This window comes from Typopeltis vanoorti, chromosome 6 (assembly GCF_054136105.1).
Source record: "Typopeltis vanoorti isolate ZY-2024b chromosome 6, IOZ_Tvanoo_1.0, whole genome shotgun sequence".
In the NCBI taxonomy this organism is placed as follows: Eukaryota; Metazoa; Arthropoda; class Arachnida; order Uropygi; family Thelyphonidae; genus Typopeltis; species Typopeltis vanoorti.
In genome coordinates this window covers 94,082,385-94,101,208 of record NC_143554.1, presented here as the reverse complement: position 1 = coordinate 94,101,208, position 18,824 = coordinate 94,082,385, and the positions used below count along the sequence as shown (strand labels likewise).

Sequence of the window (18,824 nt, the reverse complement as noted above, 5' to 3'; positions counted from 1 at the left end):
GGTGATGTTTACCAGATCCTTTGTAAAAGTAATTTGACATATTTTAGGCAGACAGGCCATTCTGTGGAAAAAAGAATTAATGAACATTAATACTGTACACATAGGTTTCTGTTGTTAAGCAGTTCTGTAGGCAGTTTTCAGTATTGAGATCACATTGTAATATAAGATTCAGCAGCTCGCATCGCATACAAACTTCAGCCTTATTAAAATATGAAGTATCACACAGAAACTTACCTAAATCAGAATTCACAGCCCTTAAAGAATTAAGACAAGATAAAAACATAGTAATAATCAAGGCAGATGAAGGAAATACAACAGTAGTTATGAATTCAGATTTATTTATTTAGTGTATGGCAATCTACATGCAGTCATGAAGGTACATAAGTCAAAATAAATATGTAAAAAGTAAATTTGAATAAAATTTACTTTTTATTCAATTAGAATAAAACAAAGACACTTATACTTTCAACAAACAAAACACTCATAAGATAAGATCAAGTTGTCTGATCCAGTTTATAACAGCTGTTGTCGCCTCCAGGAAATCGTTTCTTTGATCCATGTATGCACGAAGACTAAACTCAGTAGAAATGTTGTCGACTGATTGATTCGGGTGCCCACAGTCACATTCCGATGAGGGAATTTTTCCCCACTTGTACAGAGAGCTTGCACATCTTCCATGTCTGGCAAATCCTGTTCAGTGTTATCCATGTCTTTCGGCTCAGTTCCATACCCAGGATGTTGAGACAATGCCTATCAAACCAAAGTTTTGAGTTGGACATTGATATTTATGCTCCATGTTCGATTCCATTGTTCTTTGGTATTGTAGTTGGTCGTTCTCAGGTGTTTAGCTTCATGGAGAGAGGACTTTCTTGATTTCAGTCTGTTAAGCTGTAGCTCTAGTATGTTGTTGTATATAGGCAATTCAATATTTTCTGAGTATTTTATCATACTCTCGTAGTAGAGCACTGTGTCTTTATAGGTTTGGTGGTATTAAGTTACTCAGCATTGGGAGCCAGTAAACAGGAGTTGTTTTTATGGTTCCAGTGAATTCAGATGAATATGCAAGAAAAATTAACAACCTATTAGATGATTCCAATACCTCTTCATCCTTAGACAGGGATCCCACATGGCACACACATAATAAAACCAATGACTTAATCAAAAAGTTATTTAATTGGCCAAAAAAATTAAAAAAATCTTTATCATCAAAACATCCATTGGTCCCAAGAATTTATGGCACACCAAAAATTCACAAAAGCCATTCCATTATGGCCAATTGTAGATGGGTGAGAAAGAGATTTTCTGATCTCAAACTTAGCAAAATATCTGTCAAACATGATATTACACACATAGGAAAAACAGAATCATTTGTAAAGATTTCATTGAAAAGGTAAAAGATATAAATATAGAACATTCAGACATCTTAGCAAGTTTCGATATAGTCAGCATAGAAATGACACAGTGGATCTACTCGGAAATCTTTTCCCACCAGACACTGTAGGACTATTCAAACACTGCATGAAAACACTTTTTTCATGTTTCAAGACAAATATATTGGGAACAAAAAAAGAAGGACTTGCCATGGGTTTCCTCCCTTTATACAGCCCTAGCCAACCTGTTTATGAAAAATTTTGAAACTAATGCATTAAAAACCTATCAGAATAAACCAAAAGTTTGGCTATGTTACATCGATATCGATGATATTTTCGTCATTTGATTGGGAACAGTGGATGAGCTGACTGCTTTCAAAGATTATCTGAACAACTTGCATCCCAATATAAAATTCACTATTGAACTAGAACAGGCACAAAAAATTACCTTTCCTTGATATCCTTGTCGAAGTAAATGAAGAGGATAAAAGATTATTCTTCTCCATATACAGAAAACTTACCACAACGGGAAGATTTTTAAATGTCGCTTCGCACCACCATCCATTGCGAAAGATAGGCAAAATTAAAACTTTATGAGACAGGGCATACAATATATCTAGCACAACAATTAAAAGGAATGAAGAATTGTACTACCTGACATAGAACCTCGCACTTAATGGTTTTGAACCCAAGACAATCAAAAAACGCCTTAATACATCTCCTGCGACTCCCTTACTTAAAAAAAGATTTCAAGAATGTAATCACGCTGCCTTACATCAAAAATGTCATTGACAAAGTGGCTGTGTTGCTCCACAAGTACAACATAAAAGTGGCTTTTTTACCTTTATAAAAATATCAAGATTCCTACATCCACCAACACCTCCACATCACCCCATAAAAAAAGTAGGCATCTATGAGATTCATTGCTCTTGCAGCATTTGTTATGTAGGCCAGACAGGAAGGTTCAGGAGAGATCCACATGTTTGAACACGTAAAAGATGTCGAAAAAAAAGAAGAGAGTACAAATCAGGCCTGGCATTTCACACAACCACTACTGGCCATCAAGTATCTGGCAACAAATCATATGTTGATAATAACTGTTTCACAAGAAAATTTAAAGAAGTCTCACAAATGCTTAGGATCCCTACACAATGCAATAAAAATCAAGGCTTAATTTTACATCAAGTATAGTCTGCTTTCATCAAAAATATAACTCCCATGGTCCAGGATATAGCATGCGTGACATCACAGAAACTGATAGCAACAACTAGCAATGTTCGAACATGCATACAGTAACAAACATATCATTTGTATTCTGGTTTATCAATTATTTAACAGTTGTGAAGTTATCAAAAATATCTACTATGTGTAATTAATTGTTAATAGGCTTTTGTTATGTAAAACTTTTATGCCATTACCCCTGATGATGTAAGCCTTATGATGCATAAAACTTGTTGGGTTTTAATTGTTTATTTATAATATAATAAATAATATTATTTATTAGTGTAGTAGTTTAGTGCAGTATTAATGTTCTACCTACAGAACATTATAAATTATATATTTAATTTAATCCTTTATCCAAGTGTAAGCAAACAAAGTTTGCACCTGAAGTCTCTTCAGGACTGGGGCAACTCGTGGCAAAGGTGGACTGAGTTCTCATCACTTTTCTCATCACAAATACTTACAAATGAAACTGACAAGTAATGATCAAGAAGACGACCCTGGGCACAATGGATGGAAGTGGCAATGAAAGCTCTAAGACAGCAAGCTGAATACTTTACAACAGATGCAGCCTATTACAGAGACTGATGGAGAAAACTAGTGATGACAGCATTGAACCTAAATGGTCCGTTAAGAGCTGTTGAGGAGGATTGTAATAAGACAGGAACTGAATTCAATTTTTTTTTCCTATCCTTTGGTTGGAAGAACTATATTCAATTCCTATTATACACATGTACCAAATAGCACTTGTAAATAAGTGCATTTGCAACTGCTCAGGTATTTACAACAGCCAATATCACTGTGGAATAATTTTTACCTAGGAATGATCATTTTGCAATTTATGATAGCTCAAGCAATTCAGTACAATTTATGCATCATCATCTACTTGTGTTATTTTTCTGCTCAAAGCAATTTGTTGTTGGTAAACAACAGTTTTTTTTATTCATTACAATAATTAATTATATGGCTTCATTTGGCAAATGCAACTTTAATTTTTTTAGAACTAAACATGAAAAATATAAATCACACATAACAATTAAAATGGCAATGTAAACTAAAGATACAGCAAAAAATCTGTAGTAGAATATTAAAAAAAAATTATATATATATATATATACAGAATGAAAATATTTGTGTTGAATCAATATGAAAACTCACCTTGCTTTATTTGCAAGATTTTCTAACCGATCTGTGCCAAAAAGTATTTTTGTTCTTTCCATGTAGTCCATATGGGTCTTAAACAACTAAGAAAATGAATCAAAAACTGCTGTTAACAATAAGTGAGATGAAAAATAAATCAAACAATAATTCATTCTTCTTATGTGATGGAATAAAGCATACTCTAATTCAGGTATGTCTAACCTACAGCTCAATAACCATTTTAATCTGGTGTGTAAGAATATATATAAAAAAAAGTTAGCAACATCTATATCACTGTATCTTGTAAAATGCTATGTTTTCACATGACATGGTTCAATTAAATTTTCAATATTAAGACTTTTTCCTCGTGTAAGAAATAATAAACTAAATACAAGCTTATGCATTTTGCCATATTTCAGACAAATGTACAGAAAAGATACATTTTAGAGAAATTTAGTGTAAAAATGCATTTTTTCTTTCTTTCTATATTAGAATATTTTACACACAAACAGTCTGAAAAATAGAATCACTTTCATTTGAAATTTGGTCCCTGTGCTCAAAAAAAGGTTGGACACCACTACTTTACACTGTTTTTTTTAGGTGGAATAGTATACTATACTTGGTATCTCTAAGTCTTTCCTTCTGTCAATAACTAACCACAATTCATTTACAGTCCTGCTTCATATTTATCAAATAAACTTTTCTCCTTTCATTCTCTGCTATATCTAACTTATGAAATAATCCTCTTCCAGTATTTTGCAAAAACTGTAATCTGCTATTGTTCAAATGAAAGACACCATCCACATTAATTCTGTCCTCTGCAACAACTGCGATCTCCAAGTCTTCAAGAAAAATGTCAATAGATTTCTTCTTTCTCAATCCTCACCTGCACCACTCTGGAAACACCCCCCTTGCTATTTCTCATTCAATGATGCTAGCATCCTTCCCTCGAGTTTCTTATGCATGATAGTGCTCCAGGACATTTTCATAATTCTTTGCAATCATCTGCTCTGCATCACCTATATCTCTTCTCAAAATGCATAAGCTTGTATTTAGTTTATTATTTCTTACATGAGGAAAGAGTCATTCCGTTGTATAAGTCTCTGATCAGACCACACTTAAGACTATTGTTCTCAGATTTGGTCCCCAGGATTTGAAGGGGATAAATTAACTGTGGAAAGGGTACAAAAGGCAGATAACAAAGATGGTTTCAGGACTGTACCATGTTAGTTATGAGGATCGGCTGAGGGAATGTGGACTGCAGAGTTTGGTGGATAGAAGAAGGAGAGGTGATATGATTGAGACTTTTAAACTGTTGAGAGGTGGTTACAGGGTTGACACTGGGGAGTTCTTTTGCTTGGTTGAACAGCGAGAAGGAGTGATGACAAGAGGCCATCCCTGGAAGTTACGAAAGGAAACTGTTTGCAAGAGGGTGAGGAGTGGTTTCTTTGCATGGAGGGTGGCTGAACCATGGAATGCATTGCCTGATGTTGTGGTGAGAGCGAGAATGGTCAATGAGTGCAACGAGTGGTATGATAGACTCTGAGTTTCTTAGGGGGGACCTCCTCTCGATGAGTCTTGATAGACTTTGTGTTTCTTAGGAAGGATCTCCCACGATGAGTCTTTGGACTCCATGGAGGCCTGAATAATAATAATAATAAAACTCCATTGGCCACACCCAAAAGTCGACTGCCTGATTACTATGCCTAACTGAAGGCAAAGTTGTTGTCTTGATTACAGACACATCGTCTAATGCTATCACCAGATTGAGCACTCTGAAAGCTCACCATCATATCTTGTTTCAGAATCTGTCCACCACATGCTGCATGAGGTAATTATTTTTCAGCATAACTGATAATTCCTTCCTCTCAGTACCCTTTCTGGTAATAACTGAAAATAGACAGATTAGCTCAGTGAGCACAAGGCAAATAATTATTATATGTGAGCCTTCTCAGAGGTGAAGTCTCCCACAGTAATTAGTTCTCTTGTACTCAATTAGCTAACCCATCTATATTTTGTAATGTAGGCCTATATATTTTGTCCTTCTCACTTTTATCTCACACCAAGCAGCCTCAAATACAATGCCTTCTTTAATCCTATCAAATACAATGCCTTCATTAACTGCACTTCTTGCTAGTGAAATTCTTCTGTTATAATCAGCAACATCCCAAATATCACTTACATTCTATCCTTCTCTATCAACCAAGCTGCATTACTGTTATACTTTTTTGGCCAGTTCAGCTAAATAACCAGTGCCAAAAATTCATCATTCTTGTTCTTTATGTTTCTAGCATTAGTATAATGAATTGCAAATATCCTCTTGAACTCACTAGGTACCCTTGCATCTTTTAATGTGTGTCCCATTCGTATTTGTGATCCAAGAAACTATATTCAGGATTTTTCCCCATTCTCATGTTCACAGTGTTTGCACATATACTCACCCCCCCCCCTGCCACACACACACAATAGCCCAAGTTTTCCTGATTTTGCATTTCCATTCCCTCTCTCTCTCTCTCCCCTCTGAACAAAATTTCCTCCAGACACTATCTCCATTCAAGTGCAATCCATTGGTCATATGCAAGTCCTTTCATCAATCAAATCACTCTATATATCTAAAAACAACACAGCATCCTTCCTACACATCCAGTGCATTGACTCTTTCATATCCTCTTGAAATCCATAGTTAGCACCTTTTAAATCATTCACACCTGCTAATAGTTTTGGTATCTTAAATCTTTGCACTAGGAAAATATATTATCACACACACTCATCATGAAATTTCATGGTGATCATGGAATCACCATAAAATATCATCTCCTCACTCTCCTTCTTTTACTCTTCATACTATCTTACTCTTCTCTGCTGTATACCACTTACCAGATGCTTCTCTCATCAATATTCACACTTTGTATAGGAGTATTTCTCTCATTATGGCACCACCATTCTCCTCATTTGACGGCATTTCTTTCAACTCAAACTCCCATCATTCATATTTCACTCAGCTTCACTTATAATGCTTATAGTGCTTTAGCTGATTTCGAGGCCCAAAGCAGCTTAAAAACAGTCCATATTCAGAACTTTATACTAATATTAATTCACTATAGGCTGGATTGTATTAGGTGGGATTCATATTTATAAAAAGTGAATAAGATAGAGGAGTTGATAGGAAAGAAAAGAAATAAAGAATTCAAATGTTTATGGGAAGGGGGGAAAAAAAAAAAGGGTGACATATTGTTCAGAGGGCAAGAAATCTTAAAACATGGAGAAAAACATGGTTGTTGAGGAACACGCTGACATCTAGAGATAAAGAGGTTATTATTCCCCTTTATAAAGCATTGATACTTCCACATTTGGATTACTGTGCTCAGGTCTGGTCACCTGGATTCCTTGGAGATCAGGAGGCTGTGGAGAGGGTTCAGAGAAGAGTGACCAAGTTGGTGAGTGATATAAAAAATGCTCCCTACATTGATAGATTGAGAGCTTGTGGATTGCAGAGATTGGTTGATAGGCGAAGAAGAGGGGATATGATAGAAACATTCAAATTACTAAAAGGTTTTTATAGGATTGATGCAGGGGAAATGTTTCAGCTGTGTGATAGTGATGAAAGAACAAGAGGTCATCTCTGGAAATTAAAGAAGAGTGTGGTTAACAAAGGTGTCAGAACAAGGTTTTTTGCCTGGAGGGTGGTGAATGAGTGGAATTCATTGCCTGACTTAGTTGTGAGCTCTTCGTCTGTAAATGAATTCAAGAAGAGATATGACAGATATTGTTTTGCTAGTTTGGGTCTCCCGCGATGAGTCTACTGACTCCATGGAGATACCCGTAATAATAATAATAATAATAATAACAACAGAGAAGACTTGAAAGCATATAGCAAGAAAGAAACAGATCATCCTTCAATTTCAATTCAGGTAAGAAAAATACTACAAAAAAAAAAAAAGTTAAATAAAGAACCATATACAAGTTTAGCTACAAATGAAATATTAAAAAATTTAGGAAAAAAAGTATTATTTAATTAACAAGAATTTTTAATTAAATATATAATTATGATATCTTGTCTAAAACTTAAGAAAATTTGATAATTATTCCAATATCAAAAGAGCCAAACTCTCTGAAATGTTCAAATTAAAGAAAGATTAGCTTAATGAACAATGCTTCAAGATAATTTGATAGAACAATACTGGACAGATATTAAAATTAGATAAATAAAATAACACCTCATAAAATGGATTCAGAAATAAATGTCCAGAAAACAAGAACAATGATACTCATAAATAAATGGATGAATAAAAACCTTAACAACATTTTAAAGGCCATTTCATAGAACAGTATATAACTAAATATCTGGAAGTCTAATCAGGAGCAATGGAAAGTGTGAAAATAAAAAATATTAATACAAACAGACAAAAACAGCCTTTCTTAACATGAAATAAATACTATATAATGGGAAAACTCCCCATAGATACGTATAAAAAGCAAATGATAACTTGTCTTGGCTATTCTACATTAATGTGTACCTCAGAAACATGAGCTACTAGGAAAATAATAGGAAAGGGGGGGGGGGGGGATTGATGGCATTGGTGATTTAATTACTAAGAAGAATGATGCAGATTAGCTGTACATAAAAAGTTACAAACAAGGAAGCACATGAAGAACAACCAAAAAAGTGCTTACTGAACGAAACTATCTATCTATCCCAATGGCTTTAACAGGCCTTTAAGGCCCACAACCTTCCAAGCATGCTTGGATTTCGTAACCAAAATACGAGGATAGAATGGTCACTCCTATGCCTTAAGGTATTCTTGGCTGTATCCCTGTGTGTTCACAGGGCCGGTTTGCCTGCTTGCGGGATGAAAAACACCAGATAAACTGGTGGAAAAAACCCTACTGCCCGTGCCCAAGACCGTATGACTTGGCTATGGCATCTAACTTGGCCTTCAGCTCCTCACGTCTCCGACGGGAATCGAACCTAGGACACTCCTTCCCCAGGCATATGGTTACGAAGTGCAAAGCCACTAGGCTAACCGCGCGGACACTGAATGAAACTGGAAGAGGAAAATGAAATTCTTAGGGGAATCTGGCCAATATGATCATGACAGAAAAACTACAAGAGGAGGAAAAGGTTGACCTAGCCATCACTATGAAGGATAGAGAGAGAGAGAGAGAGAGCACATCGGATACAGGCAAAAGTGCCATCCAAATCTTTAGAGATGCATAGAATGAAGAACTCACACTACAGCAAACCCCCTATATCAGTCATTCACTACAAACAAACTACTGAAACTTCCTGACCAAAGCCACAGAGACAAACTGTTATTCTAAAGGTATTTCACTATAGCACTCTATTCTAGTGGTCCATATATGTTTGCTATAGTAGGCATCAACTGTCAAAGGAATTCATCACCACAGCAGCCAACTCAGAACTGGTGATGGTACCTGAATGATTTTATTATTTTTATTTTTTATGTTGGGCTCATACAAGAGAGGTTGGTTGGTCAATCCACAGTATATTAGTACCATGTGTGGGAATGATTTGGGAAAGGAGGAACTTGTTCATGCTAGATTTGAAGGCCTGTGCATTGCCATCCTGGGCCGAGTGGTCAGCATATTCGCTCTCCAGCCAAAAGGCTGTGGGTTCGAATCCCACCATGGGCATGGATGTTTGTGATTGTCTGTGAAAATACTAGTGGTGGTAATGATAAGGCAGTAGATGGCGTTGATGATGATGGTAGTTGCAGTTCATTGTAGTTGGTGGAGACAGAGAGTTGTAGAGCAGGTACCCTCTCTCCCTCAATGAGTCTTTGGACTCCCTGGAGGTATTGCATAATAATAATAAGAAGAATAATTCCTTTGGAAACACGTGGGAGGAGAGGCTGTTCCAGAGTACAGCAGCAAGAATGAAAGAGGAGGAAGTGAAACTTGTTCAACGAGTTTGGAGTTGGGCTGTGATGGGGGTGTTGGTTGGGTGGCAACTACACGGATTGAATGGATTCGGTACTGAGAGGGAGAATTATGATTCCAGTTCTGATGAATATTTAACACGGAAATATTTATAGAAGATGCATTCAGCAGATATTAAATGCCTGTGCAAGAGTAGTTGGAGTGAGTTGATAAGAAATGAGTTGTTAATCAGTCTGGCTGCTCTCTTTTGTATTGCAATGAATATTTTTTTGGAGCTCTTGGGGATACCATCCAAGATGTGTGAGCAGTACTCAACGGATATGCAAATTTGTGTGTACAGGATTAATAGCTCGTCTTTTGCTCAGGAGGCATCGATTGTAGTGTTTAATAAGGGAGTTTTCACGTTCAAGGTAATCCCAAGGAAAGAAATCGCATCTTGCCTAGAGATTGGGGTGTTGTCAAAGGTAATGATAGGGAAAATACGGAATTTTTTTTGCGAGAAATAAGGCAGACCTGTGTCTTACAGGCATTGAAACTGACAAAATTATCTGAGCCCCATCAAAGAATGGTTTGGAGATCAGAATTTAGGTTTGCAGTGGTTGTTGCTCTGTGGGTTGTACTGATTTGTTTGGTGTAAGGTTCGTCAAGTGAGAAGGAGGATTGGCATGTACTGTTATTGCCAAAACTGTGTATCGTAATGATGGTCGACTGGAGCAGGCCATTGATATAGAGAAGAATGAGGGAGAATGAATTACTCCAGACAAAAAAAAAAATATCATTATCATCAGTTTCTATGTTGCTTTTATCATTCTTCGGATTCTTTTATGGTGCTCTTTCCTTCATGTTTAATCTTCTCAGTAACCCCAAAACATAATATTATCTTCTATATTCTTCCCAAAATCTTCTCATGGCTTTGGGTAAGCTATTTTAAGATATTCATAGCACTACATCATGGTATAAACAACACCAGAAGGAGAAAATAAATAAGCTATTAAGTTGTTAATATTCTGATGGATTTCAAAAGCATCGTCAGAGCACGACATATAACTTGTAAAAAACACAATCATTCAACTATAGTTACAGAAACAATTCAAACTGTAAATGGGAGAAAAAAGAAAAAAAAGAATTACCATCCTGTAATTGATATATTCCCTTTTAGCAAATTTTGATACAGAACATCTAGACCAGCAAGCACTCAGCATCACCATAAACACCAACAGTGTGGCTATGGTATACAGATGATGTGTTTATTATTTGACTATAGAACAAAGACACATCAGATACATTTTTAGTGCATTTCAACAGAACTCAGCTTCATCACACTTTTTCAGTTGATAGCTACAATCCCTATAAAGTATACAAAATACTGTATCCCCCCCCCCCTCCCCATATCCCTTCCACACTTCACACCCAAGATCACAGAATAACTATTCTCAATCTATACATATGGGATAAGTCTGAATGAAGAGCTTCTTCATTCACTCGCACAACCTGAGGTATAAAGTTCTGTGTGCATGCAACTTAGTATACTTTAGATAGACCATTAGATCTGTTAACATTCATCTTGAAGAACAAAAAACTGTATAAATTATCTGGTATAGATGATCAGGTATTAATCATTACTTGTATTGATGTTTATTGGAGAAAACATATGCCTAGAGCTATGTTTCATTAACTAAATTTATTTAGAAATTAAATTATTAGCCCAATATTCTGCCTTAGTTGCAAACAAATCTTCACGGGCACAAAGATATACACTAAGCAAAACATACTCTCTATCATCTAGATCAGCATTTCCCAGACTAAGTTCCACGGAAAGTGAATAAGTGTTCCGTGAAAAATTATCAAAATTAACGAGAGCCTGGAATGGTTTTAAACGTTGCGACAAGTTCAAACATGTTTGAAAATCGGTTGCTGACAGAGCAAGGGTGAATTACAGAGGTATCTATTCTAGAAAATGTGCAGTCACAAGCAAGGTCAATGAGATGAGCTGCAGCCCGGCATGCCTGTAGTGTGCGTGTTGCATTTTTGTGATGCAATACAGCCTGCTGCGGTGATAGTGTGTATGCTTAGCTTTACATTGAATGCGAGACCGATGATACTCGACTCTAACCAAGGTGTTCAGTTAAAATTTCAGGATTTGTGAAGTGTTCTGTCATAGGAAAAGTTTGAGAAACCCTGATCTAGATCATCCTGGTATCTCTAGTTGCCCTTGCTCTGCAAACTAACATACTCTGTATAAGCTGGAAGAACAGAACACAGTTCTATGTCTATGCACCACAGCAATTCTAGGACAGCAGATTATGCCATGATTACAGATCACCAGAACCAATGGGAAGAAACCTTCCTTTTATATGGAAGCAGATATAAATCTGAAAGACTCTCTAGAATTCACTATAATATCTTTCAAGTCTAAACATATTTAGCTGTCTCACATTAACAAAAATCTGGGAGAACCACATCTTGAAATTCAGTAAGATTCCATCAAAGCACCTGTAGAGAGCACTAGTTAGTTTTCGGAGCCCACATTCTTATATACAGTCTGTGTTAGTCTTCCTGGTGGTATGCCTGAATGCATATGCTTACTGTATTTCTTTGTGCATGTAAAGATGCCTTGGTGACTAAGTGAAATATGGGGCTAATAATTTAATAACTAAATTAATTGAGTTAATTATTATTCTTGAATGTGTGTTTTCTCCTCAGATCAACATGACATCTAATCACCTATATACCAGATTAGTGATCTTACATGGAAGTGATATAATACAAAAGCATGCCATTGAGATAAGTGTAAACTCAGATTAATGAGACTTCTGAGTAGACCTACATTCCTCAAATGTTATCACAACTTGTGCGTATATTCCCATCTGTGTTAAAATCAAGCTTCTCACTTTTTTTTTTAATAAGGACAAATCAGCATCACATTGGCTGACTACATCAGTATTCAAGTACTGCAGGCAAGCTCTTCAACATGAATACCAACTTCTGGAACGATTCTCAAATGTCTCTGACATTTCAGCACAAAAAAAGGCCACTATATTCAAAAAATTTAACAATCAAGCCAGTTATGAAAGCCTCAGCAATTGCTTCCAGAACGAATTGATTAGCCTGTCATCTTTTCAGCTCACAAAAGAAACTATTGAAACCATTGGCCATAACTACACCAAATCTCTAAAGGAAATACAGTCTTCAAACCATTGCAAAAATGGAATGAGACATCTACAGCCAGCTCCTATATCACCAATTATATCTGGCTAGAAGAGGACAAAATTTTAAAATATGCAAAGCCTCTGAAAAGGAATTTATCCTATGCAGAACTTGTTGCACTTAAAGTTTTATTCAAAGATCAATCTATGTACCAATTAATTGATGGCGATCCTACCCAAACACAAAAAAGACAATCCATTACCAACCACACTTCCTTCGTGCTGAAAACTTTGTACGCCATATCAGGTCATTCCAAAAGTAATGTCATTTTTTAGCATTAAGTTTTGAAAGAATATAAAAGATAAATCACTTGCTAATTTAATCAAGTATATATTCTCCATTTGAATCAATAACGCTCTTCCAACATTGTGAAAGATTCATAATGCCATTTTTATAGAATTCAAAAGGTTTGGAGGCAAAGAAGTTGCATAGCCTCAATTTTAGTGCCTCTAATGTATCGTATTGTTTTTCATTAATGAAATATTGCAAACTTCAAAATAAGTGGTAATCTGAAGGGTGCAAAATCAGAAGAATAAGAAGGATGTGGAAGCTTTTTCAAGCCAAGTTCCTCGATCTTGGTACAGGCGATTCTTGCACTATGAGGGTGTGCATTATCATAGTGAAACACAACAACCTTGTTTGTGTTGTGTTTCACTATGATAGTGAAGGTCTTGTTTTGGCCGAGGTTTAGCCTGTTCCTCTGAATGAACCCATTGCCTTCGGCACTTAACATTAACGCTCTTCGCCGATGATAAAAAATGGATACTTGACAAGAATAGACTGATTACATGACTCAAAAACAGAGATTGAACCTCTCAAGAACGAAGAGGAGTGCAGATGCTGATGCGCTCTTTTCAATTGTTGTTCGTCAGTTCGTGAGGAACCCACTTGCCGAGCTTAGACACTATTCCAAGTTCTTGCAAATGGTGATGGATGGTTGATGACGATGAATTAAGATCTTCTGCTAAATCTTCAACAGTTGCATTGGCATTTCTTGCAACAACAGCGTACAGCATATCATTGTCGAGAGAGAGAGAGAGAGACAGGACGTTCAAAGCGAGGAATGTCTTTCAAGCTAAAGTCTCCTTGTCAAAATATTGTGAAACCATTATTGGCACTTTTGTACATTCAAAACATTTTCACCATACATTTCTTGCACATTTTTTTTACAGCGTTAGCAGCACTGTTGCCTTTTTTGAACTCATAAAGCATGATGTGCTCTTCAGTGACCTTCACAGAAATAAAGGGTTATTTAAACAATAACTTAGGTATGATGTTCTTGCAAGGTGGAATTCCTTAGAATGCAGCCACCTCAGCTTAGCAGTACTTATAAAGTTTTAAAAATTCGTGTTTAGACAAGCTGAGACATGTATCTGAACGTCCTGTTTGAACATATACAGTATAAAAAAACATTACTTTTGGGATGACCCAAAAAGTGATCCTTAAAGATGCTAATTATGGCCAGTTATAATAAAGCCTCCTATTCACTAATGTACCCCAAGAAGAAACTTCAAAACCCATTTGGCCTATCATCTCCCCCCCCATCTCCACCCAATGTATCAGCTTTTTTCACTTTTACCATGCACTCTAATTATTTTACTTGACAGGGCAAAACCTCCAAGCTGACTGAAGGCACACAGCTACAACCCCCCCCCCCCCCCCCCCACACACACACACCCATCACCAATCTGTTTATGGAACATTTTGAAAATATAGCCATAAACGTAAACAGACAATATGGCTACAATAAGTTGATGATGTACTGCCTGTTTAACCACATGGCTTGGATATGTTTGAAATGTTTGTTTTTAGCACATTAGCTAATACTGAAGGATGTATTTCACCAGTGAAAAAAAAAAAATAATAATAATAATTGCCTATAAATTAAAGATGCCAAGAAATTATATTCTTGGTTTCATCCTTTATTTGAGTGTAAACAACAAAGTTTACATATGAAGCAACTTCACGACTAGGCTACTTATATATAGAGGCTAATGACTTCATATATATCTACTGCCTTAGTATCCCATAATGCAAGACACATATCCCTACAAACATGTATAATTATTATTATTATTATTCAGGCCTCCATGGAGTCAAAAGACTCATCATGGGAGATCCTTTCTAAGAAACACAAAGTCGATCAAGACTCATCGAGCGGAGGTCCCCCCCCCCCTAAGAAACACAAAGTCTATCATACCACTCCTTGAACTTATTGACCGTTCTCACTCTCACCACTCCATCAGGCAATGCATTCCATGGTTCAACCACCCTCCATGCAAAGAAACCACTCCTCACCCTTTTGCTAACAGTTTCCTTTCGTAACTAATGCTATGCATTATGGGAAAGGCCACTACCCAGTCCAGTTTTGACCTTTATTCAGGTCTCATCAGTGGTAGCCACACCCAGAAGAGATACCAAGGTTGAAGTAATGCAGAAGTCATATATTTCCTATACACAAGTAGTCTAAAGGTGTCAAGTGTTATTACTTAAACATTCTGGATTAGAGATAAATGTTGAAATTTTTTTCACTTGGTTATACAGTACTATAAATTAAATATGCCAAGAAATTAAATTCTTGGTTTCATCCTTTTATCCAAGTGTAGGCAAACAAAGTTTGTCTGTGAAGTAACTTCACAATTAGGATCTTTCATGATTATTCTGGATTACAATCTCTCTCTAATCCAGAGTATTTAAGTTTTTATTTTTATTTTAATTGTATGGGGTTCACTCTGTTCCTCCACCATCCCTTAGGACTGGTTGAGCCCTCCTAATGAGGGATTAAGTATGTATTTTATGACTGTAGATTTGTGTGTGTGTGTTCGTGTTCACAGGCCAGTTTGCCTGTTCTGAGGGACGAAAATAGAGTTTATGGGTGGAAAAAATCCTCTACCTCTGTATGAGACCAGCTAACTCATCTTTAGTCAAAAGAGACCAGATAAAGGTTCCTGACATCATGGACGGGTCTTTCTGACCAAAAGGCTCCATCTATACCAACTGAGCTACAGAGTAGTTAAGTAATAAGGTGTGACACCTTTAGACTACTTGTGTATAGGAAATATATGGTTTCTGGATTACCTCAACCTTGGTATCTCTTCTGGGTCTGGCTTCCACTGATGAGACCTCAATACAGGTCAAAACCAGTCTGGGTTAGTGGCCCATCACATAATGTATAGCATGATCCATGTCTGTGAGGATATGTGCCTTGCATTATGGGATGCTAAGGCAATTGAGGTGAAGTCAATAGCCTCTGTATACCAGTAGCCCAGTCGTGAAGTTACTTCACATGCAAGCTTTGTTTGCTTACGCTTGGATAAAGGATGAAACCAAGAATATAATTTCTTGGCATCTTTAATTTATAATATAATCAAATGAAAAAACTTTCAACAAATAACGGCCTGCAATCCTCGACACTGATCACCCAGCTATCCAACAGATCCTTAAATCCTTATCCACTTACAGAAAATCCACTCACAATGGAAGTTATATTCATCACTGTCAGCAGCATGGTGTTATCAAAACTTTAGAAAACGAAGCACATGCTCTGACCAGGCTAGCCCCTCCACTAAATCAATTCTCATCTAGGGCACTTTAACCAATGGCTTTTTTCCCTTCACAAAATCAACAGAACTCTCTGCCTATCTGCCAAACAATGCCCTCCCTTAAAAAAAATTTGAAAAAAAATGATTATTTACATTACATGCATTGCAGGGTGGTAGACCATAATATGAATACACATCAGATGCAATGGGGGGGGGGGGGGGAGAGAACCTCCCTTTTATATAAAAGAAATAGTCTCAGATTTATATTTGCTATGATATGTTGAAACAGATTTAAGTTAATAAATAGTTATTTTCTTATCCATCTGTGTTCATATCAATACCGTTAAATCTATTACAACATGTCTGACGAACACATAAGCCTATCCACGCGTTTATTTCTATGATAGATTCAACATAGGACTACATTCTCTAAAAATCTAATCAAATGATTCACTGTCTCACATTAATAAAAATTTGGACAACCATCATCCCGAGACCTTCAAGATTCCACCACTGCACCAATAAAGAGCATCAGTTAAGACGGTAGGGTCGATTTTTCTTTTTTATCATGTAAAACAGGCAAACTGGCCAGAATGCATATAATTTGAAGTCATAGCACACAATGCAGATGGGATTAACCACCCTACCCTTAGTAGCCAGGTCTCGATGAAGCAAAGCTACCTGGCTGACAGGCCATTGAGCCTAACACATAAGGGAAGATGATGAATAAATTTAGTTAGTTCATTATTATTCCTAGATACGTTTTCTCCTTTAAACATCAAAATATCTACACTCATTACCAACAGTATTGTAAGCAGACCACACTGAGTGTGGTCTGTTTACAACATGGTATTAAATGTTGAATGTTTATTTTTCACTTGGTCAGACTATAATAAATTTAGTTTAATCCTTTATCCAAGTGTGTGCAAACAAAGTTTGTGCCTAAAAGTATCTTCAGGACTGGGGGTAAAGTGGTATAACACCGGGCAACTCCTTGCAAAGGTGGAGCAAGCTACCAACACTCCGATCTCAGTATCTCCCATAATACAAAACACATCTCCTTGCGGATATGTATAATGTTATGCATTAAGGGAAGGGCCACTACCCAGACTAGTTTTGACCTTTATTGAGGTCTCTTCAGTGGGAGCCAGGCCCAAGTGGAGATACCAGGCAGAAGCATTAGCAAGGTCATCTCCTCCTATAGGAGCTGCCAAACGGTGTGCCACCTTTTTATTAAATTACTCTGGATTTAGAGAAAGATGTTGAATGTTTATTTTTCACTTGGTCAGGCTATAATAAATTTAGTTTAATCCCTTATCCAAGTGTGTGTGCAAACAAAGTTTGCGCCTGAAAGTATCTTCAGGACTGGGGTAAAGTGGTACAACACCGGGCAACTCCTTGCAAAGGTGGAGCAAGCTACCAACACTCCTATCTCAGTATCTCCCATTTGGCAGCCCCTATAGGAGGAGATGACCTTGCTAATGCTTCTGCCTGGTATCTCCACTTGGGCCTGGCTCCCACTGAAGAGACCTCAATAAAGGTCGAAACTAGTCTGGGTAGTGGCCCTTCCCTTAATGCATAACATTAAACATATCCGCAGGGAGATGTGTTTTGCAATATGGGGGATACTGAGATAGGAGTGTTGGTATCTTGCTCCACCTTTGCAAGGAGTTGCCTGGTGTTGTGCCACTTTACCCCAGTCCTGAGGATACTTTCAGGCGCAAACTTTGTTTGCACACACTTGGATAAAGGATTAAACTAAATTTATTATGGTATTAAATGAAAGAAGAAAATTGTACTATAGGTTTAAGAGACCATTTTTAGAATCAGCAATGAAAGCTATGAAACACTTATTGAGATTAGCACTGTTAATCTCAATAAGTACAGCCTGCATTAATTTTTAAAAGATCTGGGAGGTAGTCATTTAAAGACCCTCATTTAGCCCGACTTCTATAGATAAACTTTCTTTTATATAGTCCCTAAAGAGCATCATGATAAGATTTCCTTTTTCATTCAACTAAATGGTTTTTATAACTATCTAGATGAGTGCTTTGTGTATTTTAGCAAGTTGTATTTTAAATGCTGATCTGATTATTTTATAAATAAATTATTTTATTTTATAAATAAATCAGTTATTTTGTTACTGTGGTACTGTTTATGAATAATCAGAGCTGTGTTTCACACATATTATAGCTTTCTTACTTTTCTTTCATGCTTACATGGTGATCAGAATACAATATGAAACATTATGGAGACAACTAGTGTTAGAGTAAAACTTTAGTTTAATATAAACCAAAATGAACACTCGACGTTTCGACCTTCATATCAAGGTCATCATCTGGAGCACACACATATATATACAAAGAAACAAGCTGCACTACAATCTACATGGTTTGCAGTGCAGTTTGTTTCTTTATTGCTGGATAAACTATGTAAGTATACA

At 36.5% G+C, this 18,824-nt stretch overlaps 1 protein-coding gene across 8 annotated transcripts in view; it reads right to left on the bottom strand.

Annotated features, from left to right (window-relative positions):
• LOC150105717 (C-Jun-amino-terminal kinase-interacting protein 4-like) overlaps window positions 1–18,824 on the bottom strand; it is a 615,637-nt gene that overhangs the window by 511,977 nt on the left and 84,836 nt on the right. For all 8 annotated transcript variants that reach the window (XM_090394309.1, XM_090394311.1, XM_090394312.1 and 5 more), the window contains one exon: window positions 3,750–3,835. In XM_090394309.1, the coding sequence (XP_090250435.1) occupies window positions 3,750–3,835 (86 nt within the window). The remainder of the gene's footprint in view (window positions 1–3,749; window positions 3,836–18,824) is intronic.